The 27926-nt window shown below is 38.5% G+C and overlaps 2 protein-coding genes, 1 long non-coding RNA gene and 1 other non-coding gene across 6 annotated transcripts; 2 read left to right on the top strand and 2 right to left on the bottom strand.

Moving 5' to 3' along the window:
• Positions 1–146: 146 nt before the first annotated feature.
• On the bottom strand, positions 147–16073 carry LOC144653399 (protein lin-37 homolog). Of its 3 annotated transcripts, XM_078513386.1 has the most exons (12): positions 15842–16073; positions 14456–14522; positions 13892–13924; positions 13336–13380; positions 12411–12421; positions 5428–5472; positions 5300–5327; positions 4646–4841; positions 3687–3718; positions 3277–3361; positions 1539–1612; positions 147–958 (listed from the first exon to the last, which is right to left on the bottom strand). In XM_078513386.1, the coding sequence occupies exons 1-12, from the start codon at positions 15867–15869 to the stop codon at positions 877–879; spliced, it is 726 nt and encodes a 241-aa protein (XP_078369512.1). In that variant the 5' UTR covers positions 15870–16073; the 3' UTR covers positions 147–876. The 3 variants fall into 3 exon arrangements, with proteins under 3 accessions (XP_078369512.1, XP_078369510.1, XP_078369511.1); XM_078513384.1 differs by lacking the exon at positions 3687–3718 and having other exon boundaries at positions 3277–3388; positions 4626–4841; XM_078513385.1 differs by lacking the exon at positions 3687–3718 and having other exon boundaries at positions 3277–3388; positions 4626–4841; positions 13892–13921.
• LOC144653404 (uncharacterized) lies at positions 10434–12087 on the bottom strand. Its single transcript, XR_013570735.1, has 2 exons — positions 11601–12087; positions 10434–10961 (listed from the first exon to the last, which is right to left on the bottom strand). It is a non-coding gene; the product is annotated as an uncharacterized LOC144653404 (long non-coding RNA).
• Trnan-guu (transfer RNA asparagine (anticodon GUU)) lies at positions 15009–15083 on the top strand. Its single transcript has one exon. It is a non-coding gene; the product is annotated as a tRNA-Asn (tRNA).
• Positions 16074–18985: 2912 nt separating the features above from the next.
• LOC144653394 (uncharacterized) lies at positions 18986–27821 on the top strand. The gene is made up of 11 exons (XM_078513376.1): positions 18986–19159; positions 19264–19365; positions 19489–19582; positions 19723–19790; positions 20700–20818; positions 22166–22241; positions 23032–23140; positions 24369–24716; positions 25281–25416; positions 26493–26641; positions 26926–27821. The coding sequence occupies exons 1-11, from the start codon at positions 19118–19120 to the stop codon at positions 26967–26969; spliced, it is 1287 nt and encodes a 428-aa protein (XP_078369502.1). The 5' UTR covers positions 18986–19117; the 3' UTR covers positions 26970–27821.
• The last annotated feature ends 105 nt before the right edge of the window (positions 27822–27926 follow it).

Genomic DNA, 27926 nt, shown 5'->3' with positions numbered 1-27926 from the left:
CCTCACTCCACAAAAACCAACACTACTAAATTCCAATTCAATCTGGAATCAGTGGGATCAAGAAAAGCCACTTTGTTGAAGATGCCATTGTAAATTCACATTTATTTTTTACCATATGGAACTGTCACAAGAGATTTTTAACTACTGTGTTTTTGTGGGCATTTTTACAGTCATTCACAACTTTATATCCAGCTAACATCTGCTTCATCCCCAGTCATCTCTTATGAAAAAAAAAAAACAGACGTGGGGAGTGATGGGAAGGAGGCACCCGGGGACGAGTCAGAGGTAACATTACCTCATTCTCTTTCCCAGAGCCATCTGTCCCTCTTAGCCGCCTGGGCATGAGGAACAAGTGGCTCTGGACTCTGGAGACACAATTTTAACAAAGAGAATTTAGATCTAGCCAATCAGATCAACCCTAGTAAACAGCACTTACAATAAAGGCATTTTAAAATGGCTGATTTAATTTGCTTTGTTGAAGATCTAGCCAATCAAATCATCAGAGCGACTTGTTCCTGGTGCCCAAGGCGCTGCCAGCTAAGAGGGACCAGCAGCTCTGAGGACAAGAATGACATTACCTCTTCTCCACCGATTTAGGGATTCAGTAGTAGACAGGCATTTATTTAAATACAATGTTTATTCAAGGCCTGGCATTTAACCAAGAAAATACAGTACTTGCCTGAGCTATCAGGTATACCCTTTTTAAGTTATACCTACCCAAAAATACAGTACTGTTGCAGTAGGTTTTACCTTTTAGCTATAAGGTTGAAATAGTGAAGGATTTGTAATTAATGTACAACGTTAAAGTTATAGAAAGACTGCAGAGAACATCCGTATATTGTACACTAAGATTTAGTGTTCTCGTCACATGACATGTTATTGATGTTCAAATAGTTCTCGTATCTTTTTTATACTCGGAGCATAGCGGGCTTGTCTTTGGAAAGATTGATCTCTCCAGCTGCAAAAGAAACAAAAAATATATTGATACTTGTGAATATTTAATTAACAAGTTATGGTAAACTAACAAGATAAAATAATAATATGCCTAGCAAATAAACAGGGATCAGTAAGAATTAACGACTGAATAAGGATAAAAGCACCTGATAATGCATGACAGAGAGCTTTAAAATTCCCTAGTGGTATCAGTATTTTACAAAGCCTGGCAACTCCGTTATGTTTAAGAACGAATCGGAAAGGTATTTAAGCCACTGAATATGTTTTGTTTGTCATCCACTTCAAGTGAAATTTTTGTATGTGTATTATTAACAAGTAATCACATGATTTTTCTGGTACAATTTGGGATAAATCAGCACTCGTAAATTTTTCAAAGACTACAAATTGCACTCGCCCTACGGGCTCGAGCAATTTGGTTATCCTTTGAAAAATTTACTTGTGCTGATTTATCCCAAATTGCACTCGAACTCATGTGATTACCTATACATATAAGAACTGGAATCTTCCATACTGCCACAAAATTTATAAAATTTATGCCTGTTTTTATAAATCAATCAAATAACTATTTTCAGCTTTTCACTTACTTGGTCTTAACTTTCTTCCATCTGTCAATATGATTTCTTTTGAGGTCACTCATAGGTGGAGCTTTATCAAGATCCTTATGACAAAAATAAATTTTTCAGATATGTATTTAATAACATTTATGTCAAAGTTAGGTTAAGTCTGCACACAAGCCAAAATAGCTCATAACCACTAAAGCTTATACTGGTTCCCCCAGTATGAAGTGACTCAGAGAATTGCTTCTCTAACCGTTAGCATCGTGTCAAGTTTCCCTAACATTTATACTCCTAGGTGCTTTCTTTCCTAAGAACACAACACATTGACCCTGGCGTGGGGCCCGTTTCTCGAAAACTCCAGAAACTTTTCCGGTCCGGAAAGCCATTTTTGGTAATCTGAAACTTTAAAACAGAGAAGTGTATAGGCCTGAAACTTTGTATGAATGGAAACTCTGTTCATATTTAAAATATCATGGAATAAAACAACCATGTAATGATGATTTTGTCATGGCTTTCCAGGTGTGAAAACGTTTCAGGATCATTGAGAAACGGGCCCCAGAGCTTAAAGCCAGACTGCTCAATCCAGAGTACAACATGCTTACCATCAGGCCATTAACCCACCCACAGTTCTGTCTGGCTCTGCTATAACAAAGCACTTAGGAGCCCAGGGGGGCTACTCTGGCTTGTAAATGACGGGGATGATCGAAGGATTTTTTTGGGTTTGAAATTTTCGATTCCAGGATTTTTTTGAGTTGGAAAATTTGGCAAGTATTTTTTTGGGTGACTTGATTTAGATAGGGGATTTTTTTGGGAAGGTATTAAAAACGAACTTAAGTGCATTGGCGCGGCCTTGGCTTATTTATTTATGGTATGATGAATAAACAAACACAAGCGTTCAATTTTTATGGTTTTCTTTGTGTTATATTATTGCCCCTCCTGGCAGTTTAGGGGTAATTTGAAAGGGATTTTTTGGGGGGCTATTTTTGTTCCAGGGATTTTTTTGGGTAATGTCGGAAGACTTCTAAGGGGATTTTTTTGGGTCCTTAGTTTTGCCTCCATTCGATCATCCCCGTCATTTACAAGCCGGAGTACCCCCCCCTGGGCTTAGGAGTAAAGTAAGTGAAGGTAAAAATGCTTGTCTACTTTTGATGTTTCTGCCTAATGTAGATCTATATATTGTTGTCCATGTACAGTGTATAAGAGAACAAACTTTATTATATAAACTGCAGTAGTATAGCAAGTGGTAGCAAATCGATAAAAATGGTATCACACATCTGTTGATAAAAATGATATCCACACATGTGTGATATCATACTTGACCAATCAGCTTGCAGAGTTTGCCATGTTTCAATTCTCAGAGCCAAAGTTTATCGATATTAAGTCGAAACATTTTCGGATCTTTCTTGGCAATCTTCGGTAATCTTCAGAAATCTTTGGAAGTTTTCAGAAAAGTTCAGGAAATGTTCAGAAACATTCGTATGACCTTCGGACAACATTTATAACATTTTTGGAAATCTTCGGAAAATCGTCAAAAACATCATAATTAGTAGGTTTATATAGTAAACAGAATAATACATGGTTGCTTGGAGATATGAAAGTTATCTTCTCGCCATGCTTACTCGTGCGATATCGATTTGGACACTCGAAGATAAATTTCATACCTCCGCGCAACCATGTATTATCCTCTATATATCCCTGTTCGAGCCTGAGTGACTATTCAAGGGCATTGATAACTTCTTTGTGCTTTTAAAAGTTTTCTACTTACATAATGGATGTCAAGAGAAAGTGGTCCTTTGGGATGAGTGCTGTTCATCTCATAGTCTTCAATTAATTTAACTGGATCTGGGAAACTTTCCAAACAAAAGGGAATAAAATTACTTTTCACTTGTCAGGATTCTTCATAATTACAGATGAATGATAATGATTTACAGAAGGTATCAGGTGCAATTGGAGTTTTCAAGACTCAAAGGATTTACAAGGTTAACCCTTAATAACAGAAGTCTCTGGAAAAATAGACTAAACATGAATATTCCCATTACAATTGTTGATCAAAAGCTTTATTCTCATGACCTGGAAGTCGGGTTCTGTACTGATATTTTAAGGGGAATTTAGACGAAAATCACTGTTCAGGATGAAAGGTTTTATAACAGACTGAATAAGATTGCATTCATTTACCTGTACACATTTTTGGGATCACCCTCACCATTCTGGAAAACAAAGATACTATCTTTTAGCAATAATACAGCTTCAGTAGATAATGCATAACTTAACTATTACCACAGAGTGTTACCCTAATGATTCAATTTAGCCCCGGGGCACTTATTTACTTTTGGCACCTTAAGGGTGGGCGCTTATTTCATTTTTTGAGAAACAACCAAATGTTCAAAACAAAACTTGACTGAAAATTCAATGAAAGTGTTGGTGCCATTTGGAAATCCACAAATAGTGGCTTCGCCTTGCTAAAACACACTGTGCTTGTCAAGAAAATTGTTAAGAATTAGCGTGGCTACGGGTGGATAGCAATGAAGTAGCCGAAAAATTGTTCATTTTAGCAGTAAATATATGCATGTACCGTACAGTGAATGTTCATGAGTTTATCTATTCCACCTTGATGACTTCAATAGGAGCAGTTATCCACAATAGGAGCACTTATTTAAATAGGGGCACATAAAAGAATGGGGGCACTTATTAGAATGGGGAGCCCTTATTGGAAAAGTGGCGCTTATTGACAAAAACACATTCGAAGGTGGGCACTTATTTGGAAGGGGGCGCTTATTGGAAGGTGGGCACTAAATTGAATCATTACAGTAAGCTGCTTTTATTAAAATAGACAACTCATTATACCTCTTTGTGATTAATAGGTTTGGAGATGGTGCCACAAAGCTTTGAGGCTACGTGAATCATTTATGGGAATCTCCCTGATAATTGTACAAGGGTACCTATCAAACTTCATGAACTGTAGCACCAGTTAGTTAAAGGATACTTATCTGAAGGGAAGGCTAAAATTGTTGATCATGGCAGATATAATTATACAGTTTATCTTTATAATATGGTTTGTTATAAACAACTTTAAGAGTGGAGAAGGTGTGGATTAAATATTGATTTGCGCAAAACTTAATTTCTTTTGTACTTACACTGTGGGTTGTGGAAGACGTGGCACTCTCCTGGCTGCTTGATGGAGTATCACCATCTTGGCTGCCTTCTTGTGAATCTGATGACTTTGATCCATATGGCTTATTCTGCATCCAGGCTCTTGCTAGAGCGTACAGTGGTGTGTCTTCATTAAACTGGGCAAAATCCACACTGCGATCGAACAACTTCATAACAAAGCTAAAAGAAAATAAAAATCAAATGATAATGTAATATCATTATTATCTAGACAACTATGCATGTAAAAGCACAATCTGGGGGGGGGGGGGAGATCAATAATCTTTTGGATAAAAATCTGTTTATACATGTAAGAGAGAAAATGAAACACATATAAACCAGTAATACATGTAATTATGCATTGAAATTTAAGAGTTAGGAATAAAACAGTTGACTTACCTTGCTGAAAAATGCAATGTCCAAATACAAAATTGTCATGATCAAAACCAAAAATAGAAACAAAAAGAGCAAAATTAGAGGAAGGGAAAGGAAGATGATCTCACAATACTATGAAAATTTTATCCTGTCCCCTCTTTTACCAGATTCCCACCCCCTCTTACTATCATAAGAAACACAGCAAGCCTTATACAATGTAACACAAAACTGATGATACTTTTTTGGCAATTCTTAACTGCAGGTACTTACGATTCTGGCCGCTGCCATCTCCATCTGTGGAGAAACAAAATTTAATTACCATGCAGTCTTTCTAACATTATTGTGGGATCTTTTCTTTTAAATTTTAATCATTTAGTAGATGTTCCTTACTGACCATCATATCCTAGATCTTTCTTGCGCCTTTTCCTTGGAGTTTTCCCTACAAGATAAAACAACAAATATATTGAAAGTGATCATGAAGGAAGTTACCAACTCAGATAATATGTGCTGTAGGAGGGAGAAAAACAATATTTACTATACATTAAGAAATAAAAACGTTACTCTGGTTAAAAATTTTGTAGTAAAATGTTCGTAAAATATCCACAATGTCCCAACGTTTCGGCTTAAACTAAAGCCTTCATCAGGGGAAAGTGATAAGTGAATACAAAAAGCACGTTCTTATTTAATATGCAAATCGAGAGCTAATGTTTGTCCCTAAAGGCTAAATTTAGAAATTCGTGCGGTAAATGCATGCCGTCATCGCGGTTTAGCGGATTATTGCAAGTGTTAATTTCCCAAGCCTCCAGAATACGTCTTTTGCGCCAATTTGTGCTTGTACGTAAGATCTTTGACGATTCCCACGAGATGGTGTGGCCAGAATGAAAACAATGTTCCGCTAAAGCTGACTTGTGTGAGTGTTTGTTTTCAACTGCTTTTTGATGCTCTTTGAGTCGGGTGGAAAATTTTCGTTTCGTTTCTCCGATGTAGCTTTTGTCACAAACTTGGCAGGGAATTGAATAAATTGCGCCACGAGTCTGATCTTTTGGCAATGGATCTTTCGGTTTTGGAAACAAATTGCCGATGGTTTGGTGTGGTTTTAAAGCGACTTTGATATTATAATTGCTTAAAATTCGCTTGATTGGTTCCGTAGTACCCTTGATGTACGGCAGAATGCAGAAACCTTTTTTGTCATCCGGTGCAGTTGCAGGCGTTTGTTGAGAAGGTCGTTTCGGTTTGCTTACATCAATCACAAAGCGCTTAGGGTAGCCATTCGCCCTGAGTGCCGCGGTCACATGTTGCATTTCCTTTGACTGTTGATCAGCAGAAGATGGAATAGTTTTTGCACGATCAGTCAAAGACTTGACCACAGCCCTTTTGTGAGCAGCCGGATGGTGGGAGTCAAACGAGAGATATCTTTCTGTGTGTGTCGGTTTGCGATAGACTTTAGTGGAGAGTTGGCCATCGTCTTGTCGACAGACAGTGACGTCAAGAAAGGATATTTTCCGTTCTGTTTCTCTTTCAACCGTAAATTGGATAGATGGCTCGATACTGTTCAAATGAATTTACCGCACGAATTTCTAAATTTAGCCTTTAGGGACAAACATTAGCTCTCGATTTGCATATTATATAAGAACGTGCTTTTTGTATTCACTTATCACTTTCCCCTGATGAAGGCTTTAGTTTAAGCCGAAACGTTGGGACATTGTGGATATTTTACGAACATTTTACTACAAAATTTTTAACCAGAGTAACGTTTTTATTTCTTAATGAATCAACCACCTGGTTACAGGTCCATTTTTAAAATCATTGCAGAAAAGTACGATAAGGACACTTTACAGAAAGCGCGTACGTTCAACAAAATTATGCTGAAGACAGCAAGGCATCGCCGACACCTACATTTTAGCCATCGATGCAAAGACCTTCAAGTTCTTCCACCGAGCTTGAGAATTAAACCACCGGTTCGGTCTCCTAAAGGCTGGAAGTTGTCGAAGAACGTGGGCTTCCAGTTTCTGAAATTGCGAATCGAAGATACACACAAGAAGATCCGCACACTGACTCGAGAAAAGGAACTTGCTTTGGATTTCTTACGGTCACGTTTAACCACCTCGGACCTTGAACACCTCGAGACCTTAGTTTATGAACAACAGGAGGAGGAGTATAGCAGGATTAGATCTGTGCATTCGAAGAAACTTCAAGTCCTAACCTCAAAGTCAAATATCTCCTTGCCCGATGTGACAGTTAATCGCGACAAGTGGGTGCTAAACATCTCTAGCAAACCGTTGAACAACACCGAAACGTCTGCACTTCAGAAGGGCACGAACTTTGCCTTGGCTCCAAAGAAAATACCAACAGCGGAAATTGTAGCTGGTATTGAAGACGGTATTTCTGGATTACCGGAAGGCGACAAACTTGCGTTAAGATCCCAAGTTTCGCAGGTTTTACAAAGAGCCACTGTACCACCTCCAAACTTGCCACAAGCCGAGCTCAGAGCTTTACACAATCTCCGTAAAGACCAAGACCGACTCGTTATCCCTGCGGATAAGGGTAACTGTACCGTTGTCATGGATCGCAAGGATTACGACGACAAGGTGCAGAAATGCTCAATGACCAAAGAACTTACAAGGTGTTAGATAAAGACCCTACACAGCGAACGGAGAGGAAGCTCAATGAAAAATTGGCCAACCTTAAACGAGAAAACAAGATCAGTGACAGCCTTTACAAGAAACTCCGCAGTTCTGACGGACTGCCTCCTCGCTTTTATGGTCTACCAAAGATTCATAAGCCTGGTTCCCCCTTAAGACCTATTGTTTTGTTCATAGACTCTCCAACTTACATGTTATCGAAACATTTGGCGCAGATTTCACGGTCAAGAACAGTGTGGAATTTTGTGAACAGATGAAAAATGTCTCACTCAAAGAAGATGAAGAGCTGGTGTCGTTTGACGTTGTTTCTTTATTTACATCCATTCCGGTGGAACTCGCCATTCAAGTTGCTAAAGATTTGCTTTCCAATGATGTCACCTTGCAGGATAGATCCACCATACCTGTTAATGACATTGTCGATCTGTTGGATTTTTGTTTGTCGACAACAAACTTCAAGTACAACAACAATCACTACCAACAGATCTTCGGAACCGCCATGGGCTCTCCAGTGTCAGCTGTTATGGCAAATCTGGTCATGGAGGACCTTGAAAAAAGAGCACTATCCACCTCCCTTTCCCAGCCGTGTTTTTGGAAACGATATGTAGATGATGTATGTGCCGCTGTTAAATCCAACCTGGTGCTAACCTTACAGAATCATTTGAACAGTATCGAGCCATCTATCCAATTTACGGTTGAAAGAGAAACAGAATGGAAAATATCCTTTCTTGACGTCACTGTCTGTCGACAAGACGATGGCCAACTCTCCACTAAAGTCTATCGCAAACCGACACACACAGAAAGATATCTCTCGTTTGACTCCCACCATCCGGCTGCTCACAAAAGGGCTGTGGTCAAGTCTTTGACTGATCGTGCAAAAACTATTCCATCTTCTGCTGATCAACAGTCAAAGGAAATGCAACATGTGACCGCGGCACTCAGGGCGAATGGCTACCCTAAGCGCTTTGTGATTGATGTAAGCAAACCGAAACGACCTTCTCAACAAACGCCTGCAACTGCACCGGATGACAAAAAAGGTTTCTGCATTCTGCCGTACATCAAGGGTACTACGGAACCAATCAAGCGAATTTTAAGCAATTATAATATCAAAGTCGCTTTAAAACCACACCAAACCATCGGCAATTTGTTTCCAAAACCGAAAGATCCATTGCCAAAAGATCAGACTCGTGGCGCAATTTATTCAATTCCCTGCCAAGTTTGTGACAAAAGCTACATCGGAGAAACGAAACGAAAATTTTCCACCCGACTCAAAGAGCATCAAAAAGCAGTTGAAAACAAACACTCACACAAGTCAGCTTTAGCGGAACATTGTTTTCATTCTGGCCACACCATCTCGTGGGAATCGTCAAAGATCTTACGTACAAGCACAAATTGGCGCAAAAGACGTATTCTGGAGGCTTGGAAAATTAACACTTGCAATAATCCGCTAAACCGCGATGACGGCATGCATTTACCGCACGAATTTCTAAATTTAGCCTTTAGGGACAAACATTAGCTCTTGATTTGCATATTATATAAGAACGTGCTTTTTGTATTCACTTATCACTTTCCCCTGATGAAGGCTTTAGTTTAAGCCGAAACGTTGGGACATTGTGGATATTTTACGAACATTTTACTACAAAATTTTTAACCAGAGTAACGTTTTTATTTCTTAATGAATCAACCACCTGGTTACAGGTCCATTTTTAAAATATTTACTATAGATACGACTCCCATAGCCAAACTGGGGCACCTTTCCTCAAAGAAAGGAAGACTGAAATATTTAAGACCTATGTAGCCTCTTCAAGTTCAAGTTTGTTTGAGTTTGGCATAAAGGCCCGGTAATACGAGTTGTTGCCCGTATTACTACTGCGCGCTCAACTTGTCTCACAAAAGTAATAACCGGTATGCAATGCATACTAAGGCGAGGACGTTCCAGTAAAGCAAGACAGTATGTTAAAAATTCCAGACAAAGAACTGAGAAGGGACCTTTCGGGCTTCGTTTTTTTGTTGTCCTATTTCAGACTGTGACATCACTCTTGAGAATCACTACTTTCAAATTCAGAAAAAATTCTCTTGGTATTCAGCATCATGTGATTTTGAAATGGGCTACTTACACTGACAAAGCCAAAAATGTCTATTGAGTGAAAATGCGAGTCCAAAAGATGTGTGATTTACAGCAAGGAGCCCAAATGTGTGACCACTTTTAATTAATTCACATTCTTTCGTGCAAGGCAAAAATTGTTAGTACATTAAAAGTGGTCACCCTTTTGGGCTCCTCACTGTAAGTCGAAAGTTGAGACACTGAGACATTTGCTATAAAAGGGGGGGAAATGGGTTTGTCAGGTAAATAAAATTTTAAAATACAGTACTTTGTTTCCGGTGGTGTTTTTAGTTGTGCATTCCAAGGAAAGGTTAGTTTCTAACCAATGTTACTGTAATTAATAAAAGGCAAATTGTAAGCTGCTTTGATCACAAAATTGGCACGATTTAATTCGTACAACTCTAATAAGATGTCTTTTTTCACGACTTTTCACAATGGAAGGCAACATATTTTGTAACTTTACTAGACAGCTAGGAAACTTCCACAACTTCGGCAAGAATAAAATGTCTTGAAATAATGTATCTAGATTGCCTCTTGTTTAAATGTGGCTTAAAGTTGTCTGCACTGACTGTACAATCTGTAATGTAAATTTTGTGCAGTAAGACCAAAAACTTAATATCACTTAAAACACGCAGTGCAAGCTTAAGGAAGTACAAGTTTCCAGGAAGTAAAGTTGATATAGCATCTTGATTTACTCTTGTTAAATTTAAATGGGGCTGAAAGTTGTTTGCACTTTCTGTACAATTTGTGATGCAAGTAAGTCCAATAAGTCCAACATCTTGATACAGTACATGTGGAGTCTAGGAAGTAGAGTTGATACAGTGGTTTGCCAGTAATGAATTTGAATTGAGAGTCTTTCAGTAGCAAATCCAGAGATGTTTTACACAGTTTATTTTTTTAACTTAGGTGTTATTGCTACATGGTTTTCGCTGTGTATTTTTTTAAAATATATCTGCCATTCATAGTGAGGATTGGGCTTTCTATATATTGCATAGAGGCAGAATAGAGGCCAATAACCAGTTCCAGTCAAAGCAGTTCCAATGCAATAGCCACATTCACACATTCATGCTGCTTCTTGACAAAGTGCAGATTAAACATATTGAAGCAATTAGGACAAAACACAGCTGTCAGTGGATTCTTTGAAAACTGTATTTTGGATGTTTTCTGTTGTTTTTTAATTCTGTTCTGTAAACATAATAAAAGAAAGAATCAATTGTTAAAATTGATTGCAACATTGCAACAATTTATTGCAACATAAGTAGTTACTTAAAATTTTCTTTTTTCTGAAACACATCTTTCTACATGTACACTATGCTTCTTAAATCATCTACTAGTTATTATGGTCTACAAAAATGTATATACTCTTTTTTGGTTGCTATTAAACCACCCAGCTTTAAGGTCACTTTAGTGTGTCTTGAGAACACCAGTTTGGACTCTTGATTTATCAGTATTTATTTAGATTTGTATAAATGTGATCAATTGTAGTTCTTTTGTCAGTGGTAAAGCCTGAAATAAGTTTGTTTCTATCCATATTTTACAATCACTTGTTTATAATTATTTACTGCTGCTTTGCACACCATTATTAAGATCAATGTTGAAATCTGACCTAGTAGTATACGAAAACGTTCTGTTGACAGAAGGGATCGCGAATGAAGCTCTCTCAATGCTTAGTAATCTATAAATTCCAGCAAATTAAATATAACAACATCTAGCAGATATTTAGCCTTTTAAAATCGTTATTTCGATTCCATAAATACTTTGTCCATTATGTTATTCAATAAAGTACATGTACAAGCAAACTGATATAAATTTTTGATCGCTCACCTCAGCAGTTGTGGCAATATATTCTTCTGCACTTCTCCTCTTCAGTTAAAGCTCAGGTTACAATGTCGCCAGTAGTTCAGATCACAAATATATCAATCCTGATGTTTAATTAGCCGTGTTTATATTGCTTTCAATGCTTTATATCCAGTTCAACTTCAGCCTTGAAAGGCAAAGGTCTGCCGAAACAGCACTCGCCAGCTGACTACAAGCTCGTAAACCACAATTTAGTTCGGTGTGTCGATAAGGTTTTTGTGTACTATGATATCTCAATATGTTTGTAAGTGAGCGCAATTTAAGCTACTAATCTTACTTCGAGTCAAGGCTTCTGGCTGCGAAAAAGTCTTGAATAACCAAGATGGCGGAGGAAAACAATCTCAAGCCATATTCTTAGTTACCAATCCCCCTCGGTTCGAATCATCACATCGCCCGTTGTAAACCCAACCAATTTATCGCTTCATAACATAAGGCTCGAGACTAACGTCCTCGCCTAAAAAGTAGAACTCGGTTCTACTTTGTGCAACATGTTGCTGCAACTTGCAACACTAAAATTTGTTGCAAGACAAGTTGAGCGTGCGGTAGTAATACGGGCAATAACTCGTTCAACTTGCAATGCAACAATGTTGCGAGACAAGTTGAACAAAAATGTTGCCTGTATTACCGGGCCTTAAATTTCTGCAATTCTCTGGCGGATGCACTTAAACTGACATCCGAAAATTATAGAAATGTCTATTATTCAAACAGAGAGAGCGTAACAACTAAAATTTCATACTTAAATCAAGTCATTACCAACAATATTGATGATATGCATACCTGAGGCACTCCTTTATATCACGCAAGGATAGCATGTGAAGGAGAAAAACAAAATCAATTTCAAGCACTGTTAACAAACATCACAAGTCATACAAACTTCTAGCAAGAACTACAGAGCTGATCAAAACATGACTGGGAGAGGTTCTTTTTGGTTAGTAAGCATTGAATTCATTTGTTGTGATTAAAGTACTGTAGGTAAAGGGGACGGGGAAGAAGGAAAGAGGCGAAAAAGTGGACTGGGAAGGAGAGGAGAGTGGAGGAGAGGGGATTGGAAGGGAAAGGGAAGTGAAGAATGTTTTACAAAACTGTTTAACTTAATTCGCTACACTACTTCCAGTTCTAAATCAGGGTTTTCATTAAAAGGTAGGACCCAGGTTATGGACAGGTACCAGTACATGTACCTACGCTTGCATCTATGCGTGAACACAAGCTGCCGAAACATGATCTAATTGGGTATCAAACATGGCATGTTTCGTCATGAAACATTGAAGTTTAGCAGACCGTAACGGCAACTTTCACGCTCAAAATGCTCACCATAAACACTGAGAACAGGTGGAACTTTGCACCAGAAGTGATTCAAGTGAACCTGCAAATGCATATCGATACAGATCAGGATCAGTTTGTCGAATGAAGTCTTGATATCCAATCTTTCCGCCATTTCGACTGTTTCTAAACCGGAATGTGTTGAAGTTTCGGCGCGAAAGTTGCCGTTACGGTCTGCTAAACTTCAAATGTTTGATGCCCAATTAGATCATGTTTCGGCGGCACGTGTTCACGCTTAGATGCAAGCGACGGTAGGTGTACCAGGATACACACAAGTTGAACAAAAAGGAATTTGCCTCACTGTGTTCTTAACTGCCCTTCAAAACTTATAATAATGAAATCCTGAGTTCGGCTTGTGCCAATGTAAGTCTAAACTACTGACCTTTTAGTTGGAGTCGACGGTGGTGGCATCTGAAATGACACAGAGCTGTAAAACGAGTAAGTGAACTCAAGTAAATAAATGTATTATTTGAAACTTAATATGATAATGGATAGGTATAATATGGTACCTGATAGGTATCAAAACTAAGAAATTGAAAGAAAAGTCAACTGAGAGAAAAAATAGTGGGCAACTAAATTTATACATACATTAAAAAACTCATTAATAATTCATAAAGAAAATACAAAATACATTAATGTTTAATGAGTGTCTTTATATCTGATAAAGACACGGCTAAACTTTACGTCCAATTTTCTAGGCCAAAATAACCCCAAATCTAAATATTAGTGCAAGAATGAGTTCATCTACATCAGAAGATTTTTAAGCCGTTCAATAAATTCACAGTTCGTGTTTTATCAAGTCTAAAACACTCGGCTGCGCCTCACTCGGCTGCGCCTCACTCGGCTGCGCCTCGTGTTTTAAACTTGATAAAACACTGCTGCTCATTTATTAAACATTACATAAAGCATTAGAGAAAATTGCATGCAGTTTAGCTTACCCTCCTGCTGAAGAACTAGCCTCATCTTCACTGCTGCAAAAATATATATAATAAAAAAATAAAATAGTACCAGTACCAACATTCTCTGCATGCGAACGTAGCTGCATAAAAGACCCGTTTCCAAAGGGGCATGCTGGGGCATGCTTAAAGTAACAGTAGACAAAAAGAGCTGTTTCACTGGTTAAGGTATCACGGAAGGAAAACTGGCGTTTTTGTTCCAAGTCAAATTGTGTGCAAACCATCAATTGTAACCCCAATAAAGTGTATATTTTCTGAAAGCTCATTGAATAAAGATTGTAATTTTGGATTTTGTTTTGATCATATAGACCATAATAAGCAACGTTAGCATTTTGTTTGCAATAATGATGTTGCACAACTAAAGGTTTATTTGAGAACACATTTACATGAGAGCCAAAACTTTTATACATGTGGAATTTAATCTACATAAACTGGTCTAAAAAAGGGTGTCTCAGATTTTTCTTTTCTTGCTCACACAGACCAACCACATGTGGATAATGGTATGGCATGCTATTATCAAACAATTCTGAACTGACAAAAGATCACCTTTCTTCTGTTTTCTTTATAAGATCTTTCAGCAATACATCTAGTCTACCTCTGGCACTTTTAACACCTGAAAGTAGAAGTGGTCCAGAATTTAAAGCTGCTTGTCATGTCTCATTCAAAGTGTGCTTATTAAATTAAAAAAAGCATCAAAGTTAAATATGTTCTCCCTCACAGACATTTTAAGTGTTAAATAATAAAGATGGAGATTTTTTTAAGCTCGGTGATAAATAGTGAAGAAATTATTCTACATGACACGAGCGTGGGACAAAGAAAAAAATCTGAGTCCCCGACGGGAATCGAACCCATGGCCTCCCAGATACCGGTTGGGCGCTCTAACCAACTGAGCTACGTGAGACTCGCTGTGAGCTAGGCCATTTACTAGGTTGATAAGTGACACGCGTAATAATAAAGATGGAGATTTTTTTATCACCGAGCTTAAAAATCTCCATCTTTATTATTTACTACAAATTTGATGATTTCGACATTGCTGATCCTAGCAGTATGCAGGACACGTGTCACTTATCAACCTAGTAAATGGCCTAGCTCACAGCGAGTCTCACGTAGCTCAGTTGGTTAGAGCGCCCAACCGTTATCTGGGAGGCCATGGGTTCGATTCCCGTCGGGGACTCAGATTTTTTCTTTGTCCCACGCTCGTGTCATGTAGAATAATTTCTTCACTATTTTAAGTGTTGTTAGGCAACACAACACCAAAAACTGCTGTGAGGGAGACCGAGTTAAATAATTACCGGTATGTAGCCTTATGTTTTAGACAAATGCAAATAGAGGAAATACTGCAGAACATTGAAATAAACTGTCCATCTGAAAACCAAGTTTTATAAAACCTTCTCACAAGAAGTAGAGCATTTAACAGGTTTGTCAAAAATAATGGAAAAAAGCAGCCAGTCTGACTGATCAAAGTTGGCCACTTTCAAAAGTGGCTTTTCTTTCGGGAAATTTTTTTCGGTTGGACCAAACTGCTCCACTTGATTTCCAGCCAAAATTTCCAAAACCTCAACACCCTTTGTAATCTGAGCCACAGGCAAGGGTAAAAAAGAACAAAATGTACTTTTAAAGTAAAGCCGAAAAGGCCCCCTCCCCCCCTGCTTCAGATTTCCTGGTCCCTCGATAAGGGGGGGGGGGGATAAAATGAAATGGCCCAATACAATAATACTTCATAAGCGTGTTGACACAGCCTTGTGTAAAACAGCTTGTACACAACCAATGAGAGCTGAGAGAGAGTGCTTTATGATCAAAATTATAATTCCCATTTTGTAAAATAATTAATGAATGTAAAGAGAAAGTAGAATGTACCCGCCTGCTCGGTTGATTGTAGTAACAGGATGACCGTACCATTATTTAATAGGCCCTAAAGAAAAAACAGCTCACCTGAGGAATTTTCTTCGCTTTTCGCCATGAAGGATCCCAAGTACACGGATCCAGCTTTTGGGGTTTTGCGTTAATACTTGCGAACTTCTCAGCTTGACAATGCGATACGCAATCCCTCTATCTAGCTAACTATGTTTTATACAGATAAAATATACACCAAGAAACACACTTTCGTCTACGAGAGCCAAATTTCAATGGATTTCTTGCAGAAATTCTTTTCACAAAATAGGAGAAGAGCAGCCTCGTCCCCAGTCGTCCCCGGCGAATTCGGATGTGACGTCACCCGCCAAGCTTGTCGGGGAAGTTCGCCTAGGACGCCTGGCAATAAACGGCAAATCCAATATGGCGGAGCCTGTCCAACGATTGAACTTCAGTCAACTTCTTGAAGAACCTAAAAACGCGTCAGAATTAGGCTGGGATTCCTTCATCCATGTCTGCCAGCAAACTCGTGAAGTAATTGGAGATTTTTTATTAAGGTAGAAAAATTAAATGTCGATTTTTATGCGCAGCAAATTGTACCATCCACTAACTGTAACTGGCGATGGGAGCTGTCTCTATCGATCGATTTCTCTGTTGGTGTCTTGGTGAACGGAGATAGAATAGTGGTCGTTCGTGGAAAGTTGTATGATGAGTATTTTTGCTTCTCGCTAACACAACAACAACAGCGGTGAAAAGATAAAAGGCTCAAAGCTGATATCCATCAGTACTTTCAACTGTGCTTTCGTGTGTGCTTTGTTTGTTCCTTTGCCTTCGCTTTTTTCGAATATTTTTCGCAGTTTTATCCAAGGTAAGTGAAGTTGTAACTATTTATTCGAAGTATCAGTAGCGAAATATATGACTAAAGCTACTTATAAGAAAATTAGAAAGCTGTGTAGTGGTTTGTTTTCTGGGATACAAACGCTGCAATTCGCCTACTGTTGGTGACGATACCGAGTTGTAATGTGTCAACTCAGCTGCTTAACAGATTCAACTTCTCTCTTGTGAACTTCAGACTTGTGAGAATCTATAACATACCAAATTCCCTTCGGCCACTAAGCATTGACAAGATTATGATTATAAGGAAACAAAAAACTGTTCCGAATGGACTGGTATCAAAATGTTTAGAATGGTTTCATTTCAGTTTAAAAGTCGTTTGTTACTGTTAGTTAATGTTATATTTATATTGTTACTATTGTTACTATACAAACATTATCCAGAGTATCTTCTAGATATACAATGTACTCTATTTGGATTCATTAAAGACCTTTAGCCACTTAGCTTGGCACAATCAATCAAAAGGCTTTATTCTTCTCTTATGCTTTAGAAAGATGGGTTGGTACAAGCAGATCAGGTTTCATCAGCTGGCAATGTCATACATTTTCTATGGGCAGACCTCAAATATCAAGAGAATATGAAAACATAATATAACACTTTCCACTGCCTCCAGCTTTCCCTGCCTCCTCCCCAAATCACCCCACCCTACCAAATGCACTCCCCTAAATTCCAATTACTACGGCTAGTTTTAGTATATATTGCAAGAGTTGAATACATGTAAATACTTTTGTATACTGTACTGTGTTTATGTGTGTGTGTGTGTGTCAGTCAAGCTCAGTTTAATATCTCTGCAAGTAGGAGTTAAAAAGGTGGTAGTTTAAGGAATGGGAAAAATAGTCAGTGTACCCATGTGCGGAAAAATACAAATATTTTTGGGCTATCAAAAATGCAGAATGGGGCTCACAAATTAAAAAGAAACTGGTCCAAAAGCCCCAGTAACCAGCTTTTCTGGAGCGGTTCAAACAATATTTAAACATTATATATTTTGATATTTTAATTTATTTGCAAATAAACATATAAGCACAGTATATATATATTGTGTTTATGTGTTTCTTTGCAAGTAAATGTCAGAGAGAATAGCAGAAGAATCATACTTTGTTAAACGAGCTATGTCTACAATGATGCAGTATGTACCTTGTCTAAAGGGGAAAGCAGTGCACTTCTGTTTCTTTTTGAACATCTCAGCAGGTAAATTTGTCAAAACTACACGAAAATTGGCAGCAAAATATATAAACTTCAGCTGAAATGCTAACTCTGCAACTGAGGGAAATTGAAATAAATTTCCACACCTTTTGGGCTGACAAGAACTGTTGGCTATTTAGTGGTGCTACACAATGGAAATGTTATCAATTCACACTTGGAATCTGCAATAAGTCATGACCAGCTGTAATTTTTATTTAATAAGCTCATTGAATTGACGAAAATGATTGAAGCATACTTGTTATATATAACCTGAACATGGCCCAGGATTTGGATTAACATCTGCTAATGAAATGAGCCAGAGTATACAAGAAAAAGACAGGCTACAACAAGATCAAATAAAGTTTTGGTTTACGAGAGTTAGATTTTTTTTTTTCTTTCTCTAAAAAGCTAAATAAAAAATTACAGGTAATCAATGACAAGCTTTAATACATGCATCGGGGGATTAGCCCTCTTCTCTCAAGTAAGCTGAATTGTTTCTTTGTTTTCGCACATAAATTTGTAAACAACAAAGGTCGAAAATCCCGACCCTAGCTCTATAAACATTGAGATCGACGCCTTTCAGGTTTAAATAAAACTAACACAGTTACTAGTACCTGGCGAACGTAATTTGCTTACTACAAAGAACTTCTAGATACATGTAGACCCATGTATCACTACGAGTAGTGAACGAAAACAATGATAACAGAATAATTTTCTTAACTCTATTAAATACGACCAATACCATTCTGCAAGGCAGGAAAAAAAAACGGCATTACAGTTCGTCTCCGCCATCTTAAATAGTCCACAAATGTTCAAAAGGGATGCAGTTTCCTCATGAACCAGAAATATTTTCTTTTCCTCGCAGAAAAACGTATATTTTCGTCGAGCTATATCTGGGACTTTTTCTCGCTAAACTGGGACTTTTTTGCCATTTTGTGCCAGGCCTCGCGCTATCGCGCTCGGTTCCAGTCCTCCTCTGCTCACTCGCATAGCGCGGTATGGCCTGGGGACGAGGCTGGGAGAAGAGTGCTTATTCTTCGAATTGGACGCCATTTTCCCGTAAAAAAGCCCGGATGAAATGTCTTCATTTCATTGGCTTGTCGCATTGAATGTATCTGACAATCCCATACGTCCTTGCATTTCCTGCGTTTTGATTGGTCATCCTATCAATGTTGACAAATTTCAAACAATTTTTCTTCCACCTCCAGCTAAAAACTCACTTTGAACGAAGGAAAATTTCTAATCAGTAGTTTAAATTTTACTGGAGGGTATTTGCACAAAATGTGTAACAGTGATAGAACTCCTAAAGTTTTATTTGGAAGCGTAAGTTTCTCTAAAAGACTTGAGATCGACTCAAGAAGTTTGAAAGAAAGCTTGAAAGTGATAAGTACTACATGTAGTTGAGGTTCTCTTTCGATCTTTTTCAGGCTAATTTCTCTCCCGAGGAACATCAAGCTATTCAGAATGCCTTAAACCAAAAGCTTGGCCCAGAGTACATTAGCCAAAGAGCAGGGGCCGGTGGTCAAAAGGTAAGCTTAACTTTTTGGATCTTGCACAGTCAAATACGTACCATAATTTAGATGTTTGGTAGGACTTTTGTTGTAGATTGCAGAACATCTGATCAGATGTGTTGTTTCCACTGTAATTCTCAGCTTGCTTATGTAGAAGGATGGAAACTTATCAATTTGGCAAATGAAACTTTTGGGTTCAATGGATGGTCACACTCTGTCACTCATCAAAACATAGGTGAGGACGCGGTATTAATTATTGTGGCAGTTTCTATTAAATCAATCAATCAATGAATCATGACGCACAAATCTTAAAATTGTGAGGTTCTTGTTTCTCATTCTACTGATTGTAAAGTTGACCTATTTTTTTTATTAAAGACTTTGTTGATCAGGTGGCAAACAAGTATTATGTGGGAGTGAGTGCTTTCGTAAAAGTCCAGTTAAAGGTGAGGTAATTACCTATTAATTAAGATCATGTTATAAACAACTGTTTTGCCTAGTTAACTTACTGTAGTGCCCACTGTACTAGGGACCTTCAGATTTGACTACGAGTACGACATCGAGTACGACTTTGGAATTGCTACGCAATTGTATCCCTCAAACTATAACTCTTCCCTGTTGCTGACTAACACATAAATAAACGTTAGGGATAAGATTGGTGTGATAAGTGATTATAGGAGGCACACGAATTTGGTTTGAAAACTCGTACTCGTACTCAATCTCGTACTCGTAGTCCGATCTGAAGGTCCCTACTGTGGGAGCAGGGATGACACAGTGGCGAGAGGGCTCGTTTTCCACCAGTATGGCCTGGGTTCAATTCCGGTCTGGTGTCATATGTGGGTAGAGATTGTTGTTGGTTCTCTCCTTTGTTTAATATTTAGGGTTTTTCTCCGGTTTTCCTCCCTTTTGAAGAACCAACATTTCCAAATCCAATTCTATCTGATTAGGAGACCCACATTAAAACCAGCTAAAGCTGATGTGGCTTCCTCTCTAAATACATTCTCAACTCCAAACTGCTTGTCCCTCTTAGCCGGCGAAGCCTGTGCACAAGAAACAACTCAGTGGCTCTGGGGACACATGATTTTATTGGCTTAATTGTAACAAAAGAAACAGCCAATCAAATAAACCATTTTAAAATCTCACATAACAAAGGGATTTTAAAACGGTTTATTTGATTGGCTGTTTCTTTTGTTACAATTAAGCCAACCAAATCAAATTGGCTAGATTTGAAAACTCCCTTTGATAAAATCTAGCCAATTGAATCATGTGTCCCCAGAGCCACTTGTGTCTTGTGCACAGTGCACAATAAAGAAAACATGTAAAGAAACATTACTGATTTTTGAGTTTTTTTACAGGATGGAGTTTATCATGAGGATATTGGTTATGGAGTCTCAGAGGGAATGAAATCCAAAGCTTTGTCGCTTGAAAAGGCAAGAAAAGAAGCTGTGACAGATGGACTGAAAAGGGCTCTCAAGTAAGATCACTTGAAAAAAACCTAGACAACAGTTTTGATGAAATAATCAAATATGCGGGGATTATGACCTTTGAACTTCACATAATCTTCATATAACCTAGTGACTGACGATAAGGCAAACTTATGATCTGATTGGCTACACAAGTTAAGTCTAATTTTCGATAGGCTGCCCTGGAAGCATGTGCAAGTAAAATTGCTGAAGTCACATAACAAAACTATATGTACAACCTTCACTGAACTTTTTGTTGAATAGATCGGCCTCTCGGTTACGCTAATTAGATGTCTCACTCTCAGTTTCTATCAGCTCTTGATAGTTGGTTTGGGGCAAACTATCAGCCAAAAGAAACCTCAAGCTTGCTATCTAATTCTATTGTTAATTGCCTAGCATTATAGGCGAGCAATGTGTGAATAGAGCTACTAACTAACAGCAACTGTTACATACCATGGGACTCAGTATTGCACCCGTACCTAAGATAATAGCCAATTGTACTATTATATTGGCCTGCAATGCAAGAAAATGGATGCAGCAACAGAGCTGTCTGCATGCATTGCATTCCTACAACATAGATAACAATATTGAAAAGCATCAATTATTATGGAGGAATCTTAATTTAATTTTGATTTCCCAATGGGTTACAAGTCTTAGATTTAAATAAGCCAGAACTTATTCACTCATTGGCCTTATGGAGGGGGACATGGGGGTTTGTGGTATTGTTCATTTTTTATGCGGTGTTGCGGTGAATAAAATTAAATCTTGCGGTGTTGCAGTGATCTCAAACCCTTCGGTGTGCGATGTTTATGTTTTTTAATCTACGGTGTTCGGTGAAACGAAATTATTAGCGGTATAACGGTTTCTTGTCTAAAACTTGCATAACTACATTTAGCCTTTGCTGCTCGTTTCGCTCTCGTTACCCCACTCGCTTTGCACGCGGAACCCCACTCGGGAGCCTGGTCACAGGCTAAACTACATTTATCTCTGTTATCTTCGTTAAATACTGTCTATTTAATCTTTAACCCAATCCTAATAGTAAATTACACGTTTTTATTGATAAGTAACTTGATTATATTGCAGTGACGGTGTTTTATCAAATTTTTTTGCGGTGTTGCGGTGTTCAGGGTCCCCCCGTGTCCCCCTCCTTATGTGTCGCTGGTCACAAAAAATTAGTAAAAGTGCTTGTGGGTGTAACAATCACTCATTCAAATTTTAACTCTTGAGATTCCAGTAATATGTTTTGCATAATAATTGTTTACACAATGTCGATCATCAATTTCTTCCAAAAGCAAGCCGATGTTATTGGATTGTATGGTCAGATATTAGACAACTTACAAGATTTCTTTGTTTTGTAGGAGTTTTGGAGAATCACTTGGTAATTGTATCAGTGACAAAGATTACTTGAAATTCATTACAAAACAACCCAAATCAGTAAGTGCCACACCTTTCTCAAACCTGAAGTCTGTTTAAGAGTTATGAACTGCACAAACAACTTTTGTTAATGTATGTATTTAGCATGGGGTGCCGTGGCTAACTAGTTAATAAGTAGTTAGTAGTTTGGAACCAAGATTTTCAGTCCTGGCCTATGCCCTTGTGTTATAAACTGCTCAAATCTCCCAGAGGCTTCTTCGTGCTGGTTTCAATTCAATAAAGCGTGGGGAGATTGTGGAGAAGGAAACACAGTCCCAGCACACCTTCTTTTATGCCTAAGGCCCTTTATGATATTTCCCTTTGGAGCCTCTGCGGAGGAGAGAGGTTTAAACTGTGTTCTTCGGCAGGACACTTTTGCTGTTTTGTTGTTGTTGTTGTAAGTTGTTGTTTTTTGAGCTTCCTAGCAAATGTACTGGGTTCACTGTGGACATGCACCCCTCCACAGGGTGAAGTATGTTCAAATCAAACAGATTAGAGAAGCCAGCTTGCTCATTAGTGTCAATGCTTGCATATGGTTACTCTGGTTTCTACTCCTCCCTGGATGGGATTTTACATACAGTCCATTGTAGGTTAGCCCTGAGAATTTTGCCAACTCCTACTACGAAGTGTCCTTTGCCAGTTGAGAGTACTTCCCCTTGGAAATATCCTTTGACAGACTAGTGTTCAATCCAGAACAAGAGAATTATTTATTCCTGATTGTTTTATGTTGTGAGTAAGATTTTACTGTTACCAGGCATTTATATTATTTTGCAATTAGTAAACATGCACACACTGTTTGACTTTTGTTTAGGCTAACATTCAGTATGATGTAAACTACATGAGGAGACCAGGGCAGGGCGTGATGCAGAGAGTCAAGAATGGCCAACAAACTGAGCTGACTAGGAACAACGCTCCTGAAAGTAAGTTGTAACAAGCTTGGAAATTGTTGAATAAAGTATTAATAAGTTATTTTATTTTACCCAAATTCACTGATTACAAGACTATCTGACATTTTTTGTTGGTTTTCCAAATTTCTCAGCCAATAAAAACAACCCCATGTGGATGATTGGCATGTTACTATTTGATTTCTCTGCCTGCCATACTATCCAAAAATAATCATTAACCTTCTTGATGAGCAAATAAAATTTGAAAAGAGTTGTTTTTTGTTTACTGAACCTCTTTATTTTATGACAGGTAATTACCAGTACCTATAAACAAATTGTTTGGCTATTGTTGACTGGTAGTTACTCGGAGGAAATTGTGCAAACAAGGGACAAGATCTGGCAACAGTGTTTGTCCAGTGCCAAACTTGCAATCACTTATTGGTTCGTTTTGATTTTTTAAAGTGCCTATGAAGTAAAAAAAAATTGCTGTTTATTTTAAAGGCTTTTCAAAATAAAGAAGAATGGCATTTTCCTTTTTGCAATATCTTTTTTTGTTTTAGAGATATTTACGTTTGTGTAATATGCAAATGACGAAAGTGATGACGTCATTAATTGTTCCACAAAAAGATGAAACACTGAATCAAGAATATCTCTAGGAATATTTAAGCCGTGTTCTTCAAACTTGGCAACATTAATGTACACCACAAAAGACACAATATGACACCTGTCATGCCATTGCCATGGCAACAGTTTTGTTGCAAATACCTGTTTTAATTAATACTCACATCCCCAGTTTTTGCTTAACCAAAGATGATCCACTTCCAACAAGCTAATGAGGAGAGTAAGGCTAATATGGGCATCATGTGTGTTCCAAGCCAGACCCTCTGTCCCACATTTAAGGGTGCAAATGGAGATAATTGGTTTATGACAGAAAGAGACTGGAACCAAGAGTGTTGCCATGGTTACATCATAGTATGAGCCATCTTGAACCTTAGAGGAAGGTCACTGTCGATGCCAAGTTTCAAAAATATCACTCTTATATTTTCAGAGATATCCTTGATTTTGTGAGCTTTCGTCTGGTGGAACAATTTATGACATCATCACTTTCCTCATTTGCATAACACAAAAACTTGAATATCTCCTGAACGAAATACGATTTTTCAAAACGGTAAACGCCATTCTTCTTTATTTGTAAAAGCCTTTCAAATAAGCATCAATTAATTTTTGCTTCATAGACACTTTAATTGTTCTTTTTTTCACCCAGGTAACAATAGCAAGACAGGACAACCACAAGTCGTTTCTTCTTCCAAAAGTATCCAAAACAGTTCATCTAGAAGACCATCTTCAGAAACGACAACAATGGTTAATACAAAAGATGAGGACTTGAATCCAAATTCAAGAAAGCCCAACGAATTTAGGACTCCAGTTGAAGAACGGAGTAAATCTAAGAGAACATCTCCTTTTCCTCCTCCGGCCAGGGCACCCCTAGCAGCTTCCACTCCTGCTATTGTGTCAGCCCAGAAAAACAGTACCTGTACTGTGACCACGCCCATACAGAATAGGACATGTGGAATCACCCCACAGCAAGAGAACTACAGCGTTATTCCTGAAGGTAGTATTTTTGTAGTCTTAAAGTGGTTTTGTCACATACAAACTGGTTGTAACATTGGTTTTAGTTTGCTGACAGGCAGGACCAAATAGCTGCGGTTATTTTCCGCCTGTGAACAGGTTCCATACTGGGTTATAGGGCGAAAAAAAAACTTGCAAATTCGGCTCGCCGAGCGCGGTATAGGGAGTAAGATCTCACAGTGAACGCGCTCAGCTCCCTCGGATTTCCAATTTAGTTTTTGGGATCCACAATCTTGCTCGCCGTGTCAGCAATGTTTCGCAAAATGTTGCAGTGTGCGTTGCGTTATCTGCGCATAGTTTCTAACTCGTCAACTTCATCCAATTGTTAAAAACAATATCTAAGCCAACAAATAGCAAGCTCCTTTTGTCCACGTGAAAGTATCTTACGACCCAAACCCTGGCTTTTGTCACACCAAGGTCGGTAACGTAGCGTAGCGTGGCAAAAGAAAGGGCCAGAAATGGACTTGTTCACTGAAAGCAAAACCCAAAATTGCCAAGAAAAGTAAAAGCCAAAATGATGTTATAAATTAAACCTTTTCTTCAACAGATGACCCCCTCTTGTGGAATCAGTCGTTCGGATTTGAAGAGGCGCTCATATCCTGTAGTGATGAAGTATTGATGAGGCCAGACGAATCCAAACTTGAAAATCGACCAGCTAAACAAGCTGACGGAAATTTTACCAGGTGCGTGTTAAACAGAAAGAAAATACTCAGTGTGAACTGTTCACCGATTTTTATAAACTCGTGTAAACTGAATCGTGAAGGCAAAGAAAATTTGTAGGCCTGGCCAAACGGAGTCGCAAGTAGACGCAAGTTGAAAACTTGGGTTTCTGTTTGACCAGGACTTGCGTTATACTACACTGTTTGGCCAGGACTTACGTGCACTTGCGTTGACTTGCGATGTCCTGCGTTCACTTTGGTCTTGATCAAATTTGCACGCAAGTCAACGCAAGTTTTTCACCGTTTGGCCACCCAACGCAAGTCAACGCAAGTTTTTCACCGTTTGGCTACCCGACGCAAGTCAACACAAGTTTTTCACCGTTTGGCTACCCGACGCAAGTCAACGCAAGTTTTTCACCGTTTGGCTACCCGACGCAAGTCAACGCAAGTTTTTCACCGTTTGGCTACCCGACGCAAGTCAACGCAAGTTTTTCACCGTTTGGCCACCCAACGCAAGTCAACGCAAGTCTTGCTGTTATGTTTCCAGACCATTTGTAACGTGCGCATGTTTCTCAATGTTTCCCAGTTTTGCCATACGGGAAGCAGTGTTTCTTGCGTCAATTTTTGTTTCCAAGAAGCAAAAGTTGCTTCCGCTACACGGCAGAAACATTCCGTGTTTCCGCGCGACATGGAACCATGGCAAAACGACGAAACAACTATGGAAACATGTATTCTCGTTTTGGATTACTTCAAATATGCGCGCGGTGGCATTGAAATGGCCTTTTTGACAACTTGCGTGCACTTGCTAGTCCGTTGGGCCAGGCCGTTATAAAACGGAAGATTTTGCGGAAAATATGGCCAATCTTTTCAAGTCTGTCATTCGTAACCCGTCTTAATCTTTTTCAGTCATAACCATCCTTGTTTATTTTCGATTTATTATTACCTGTTTGGTGTTAATTTTGTTCATCGCAAAAATTGTGACATAGTTCCTTAAAACAAAACACGTATATTCTTGTTATTTCAATTTTTTGGAATTATGGTAAAATATTTAATTTTTTGACGTTAATCATGCTTTCTAATAATTTCTTTCTTCGTTATAGGTGTAACAATAGAAGCGTGCTGGTCCCGCCAAATTCGCATTCAAGTAACAACAGCAATAACGCAGCTATCAATAAACATTTCGCGTGTTCTAAACCCTTCCATCCAACCTCAAGCAAAACTGTCAGTTCGGGACACCCAGTTCAACCAGGTATGTTACGGGTTTGTTACCCATCCACTAGAATGCGATTAATTTGTTGGCGCGAAAATTGGGCAACCGCGCCAGTGCAATCGTGCTGTCTTTCAACCAATCAGGAGAAAAACCAGTACCAATCGTAACAAGGCGGCTTACCCATATTTTCCCGCGCTTGGCACGGGCTGCATGAACTTTCTTCGAATTCTGATTGGTCCATTGCGTTATTTACGTTCGTTGTTATTGTGTTTGGGCAGATGCGTTTTTAGCTTTTGACTTTTGTATTCGTTTTTTCTCCGCAGAAAACACGAAACGGCGGAGAGTGGAGGAACATACTGTCAGATGAACTGGAATGATTGTTCGGGGGTGTAATTCAGCAGTTAAATTAAAGGGCTACTTCTTCGCGGGCGAAGAATAGCGAGAGAGACTAGACCCAAAGGATTCTATGCTGATGACGTGGCATTACAGACGCATCTGTATCAGTGTCTCTGATTGGTTGTTACTAGCTTCTGAATTTTTGCGCGAAAATTTCAACCAATCAGGGACACTGCACGGATGCCTGTAGAGTTACGTCATCAGTATGGTCGTTTTTTGCATCGAAACTCGGACGTCACTTTCGCGGGAAGATGAATTGGGAGTACGTTTTTACACAGTCTTGTGCCTCAGCCTTTGTGCTAATGTGTTTTCAGTTCACTGTCGAACCTGCGTGAATCCTGTGATTCATGACGACTCGTATCGCGAGAAAGTTTTTTCCATATGATTCAATGAAAGCATTTGAGCATTCACAAGAAATCTTTTAGGCATTTAGGAGCTGGAATCCTAATGCCAGCCTTACTTCGAGTAATTAAAATGTTGAACCTTTATTACTTTGGCAGCAATACGGTTTTCACTTTTACCAAATATAAGTTAGTTTTATTGACATTTTAAATTTCATATTAATTGTAATATAAGTACATACACTTAGCACCCTGCGAATTAGCTTCATTCAGCTTTATTTTATACCTCCAAAACAGTTTCAAAGAAGTAAAACATTGGTTTTTTGTTCTTGCGTTCTATGACGTTAATTGTACAAATCAGCAATGCCTGTTTTTCGGTTTACCGTTCCTTTAAGCTTATTTAAGTAATTCAACACACAAGATTGTTTTAATTATAGATTTGTGGCACAGAAGATGGTGCAATAAAGTTCATTTTTTAGGCATTTTTTTTACTCAAGCCTGGAATACTGTAGCGGGAACATAGAAGAGTAACATTCAACAAAAAATCTGCGATTCTATTCCAACTTTTCTTAGTTATTTTCAAAGCT

Source organism: Oculina patagonica, chromosome 5, assembly GCF_052425735.1.
Source record: "Oculina patagonica isolate OP01 chromosome 5, crgOcupat, whole genome shotgun sequence".
Taxonomy (NCBI): Eukaryota; Metazoa; Cnidaria; class Anthozoa; order Scleractinia; family Oculinidae; genus Oculina; species Oculina patagonica.
Note: the sequence above shows the minus strand (reverse complement) of the source record. Positions and strands in the feature narration are given on the sequence as shown.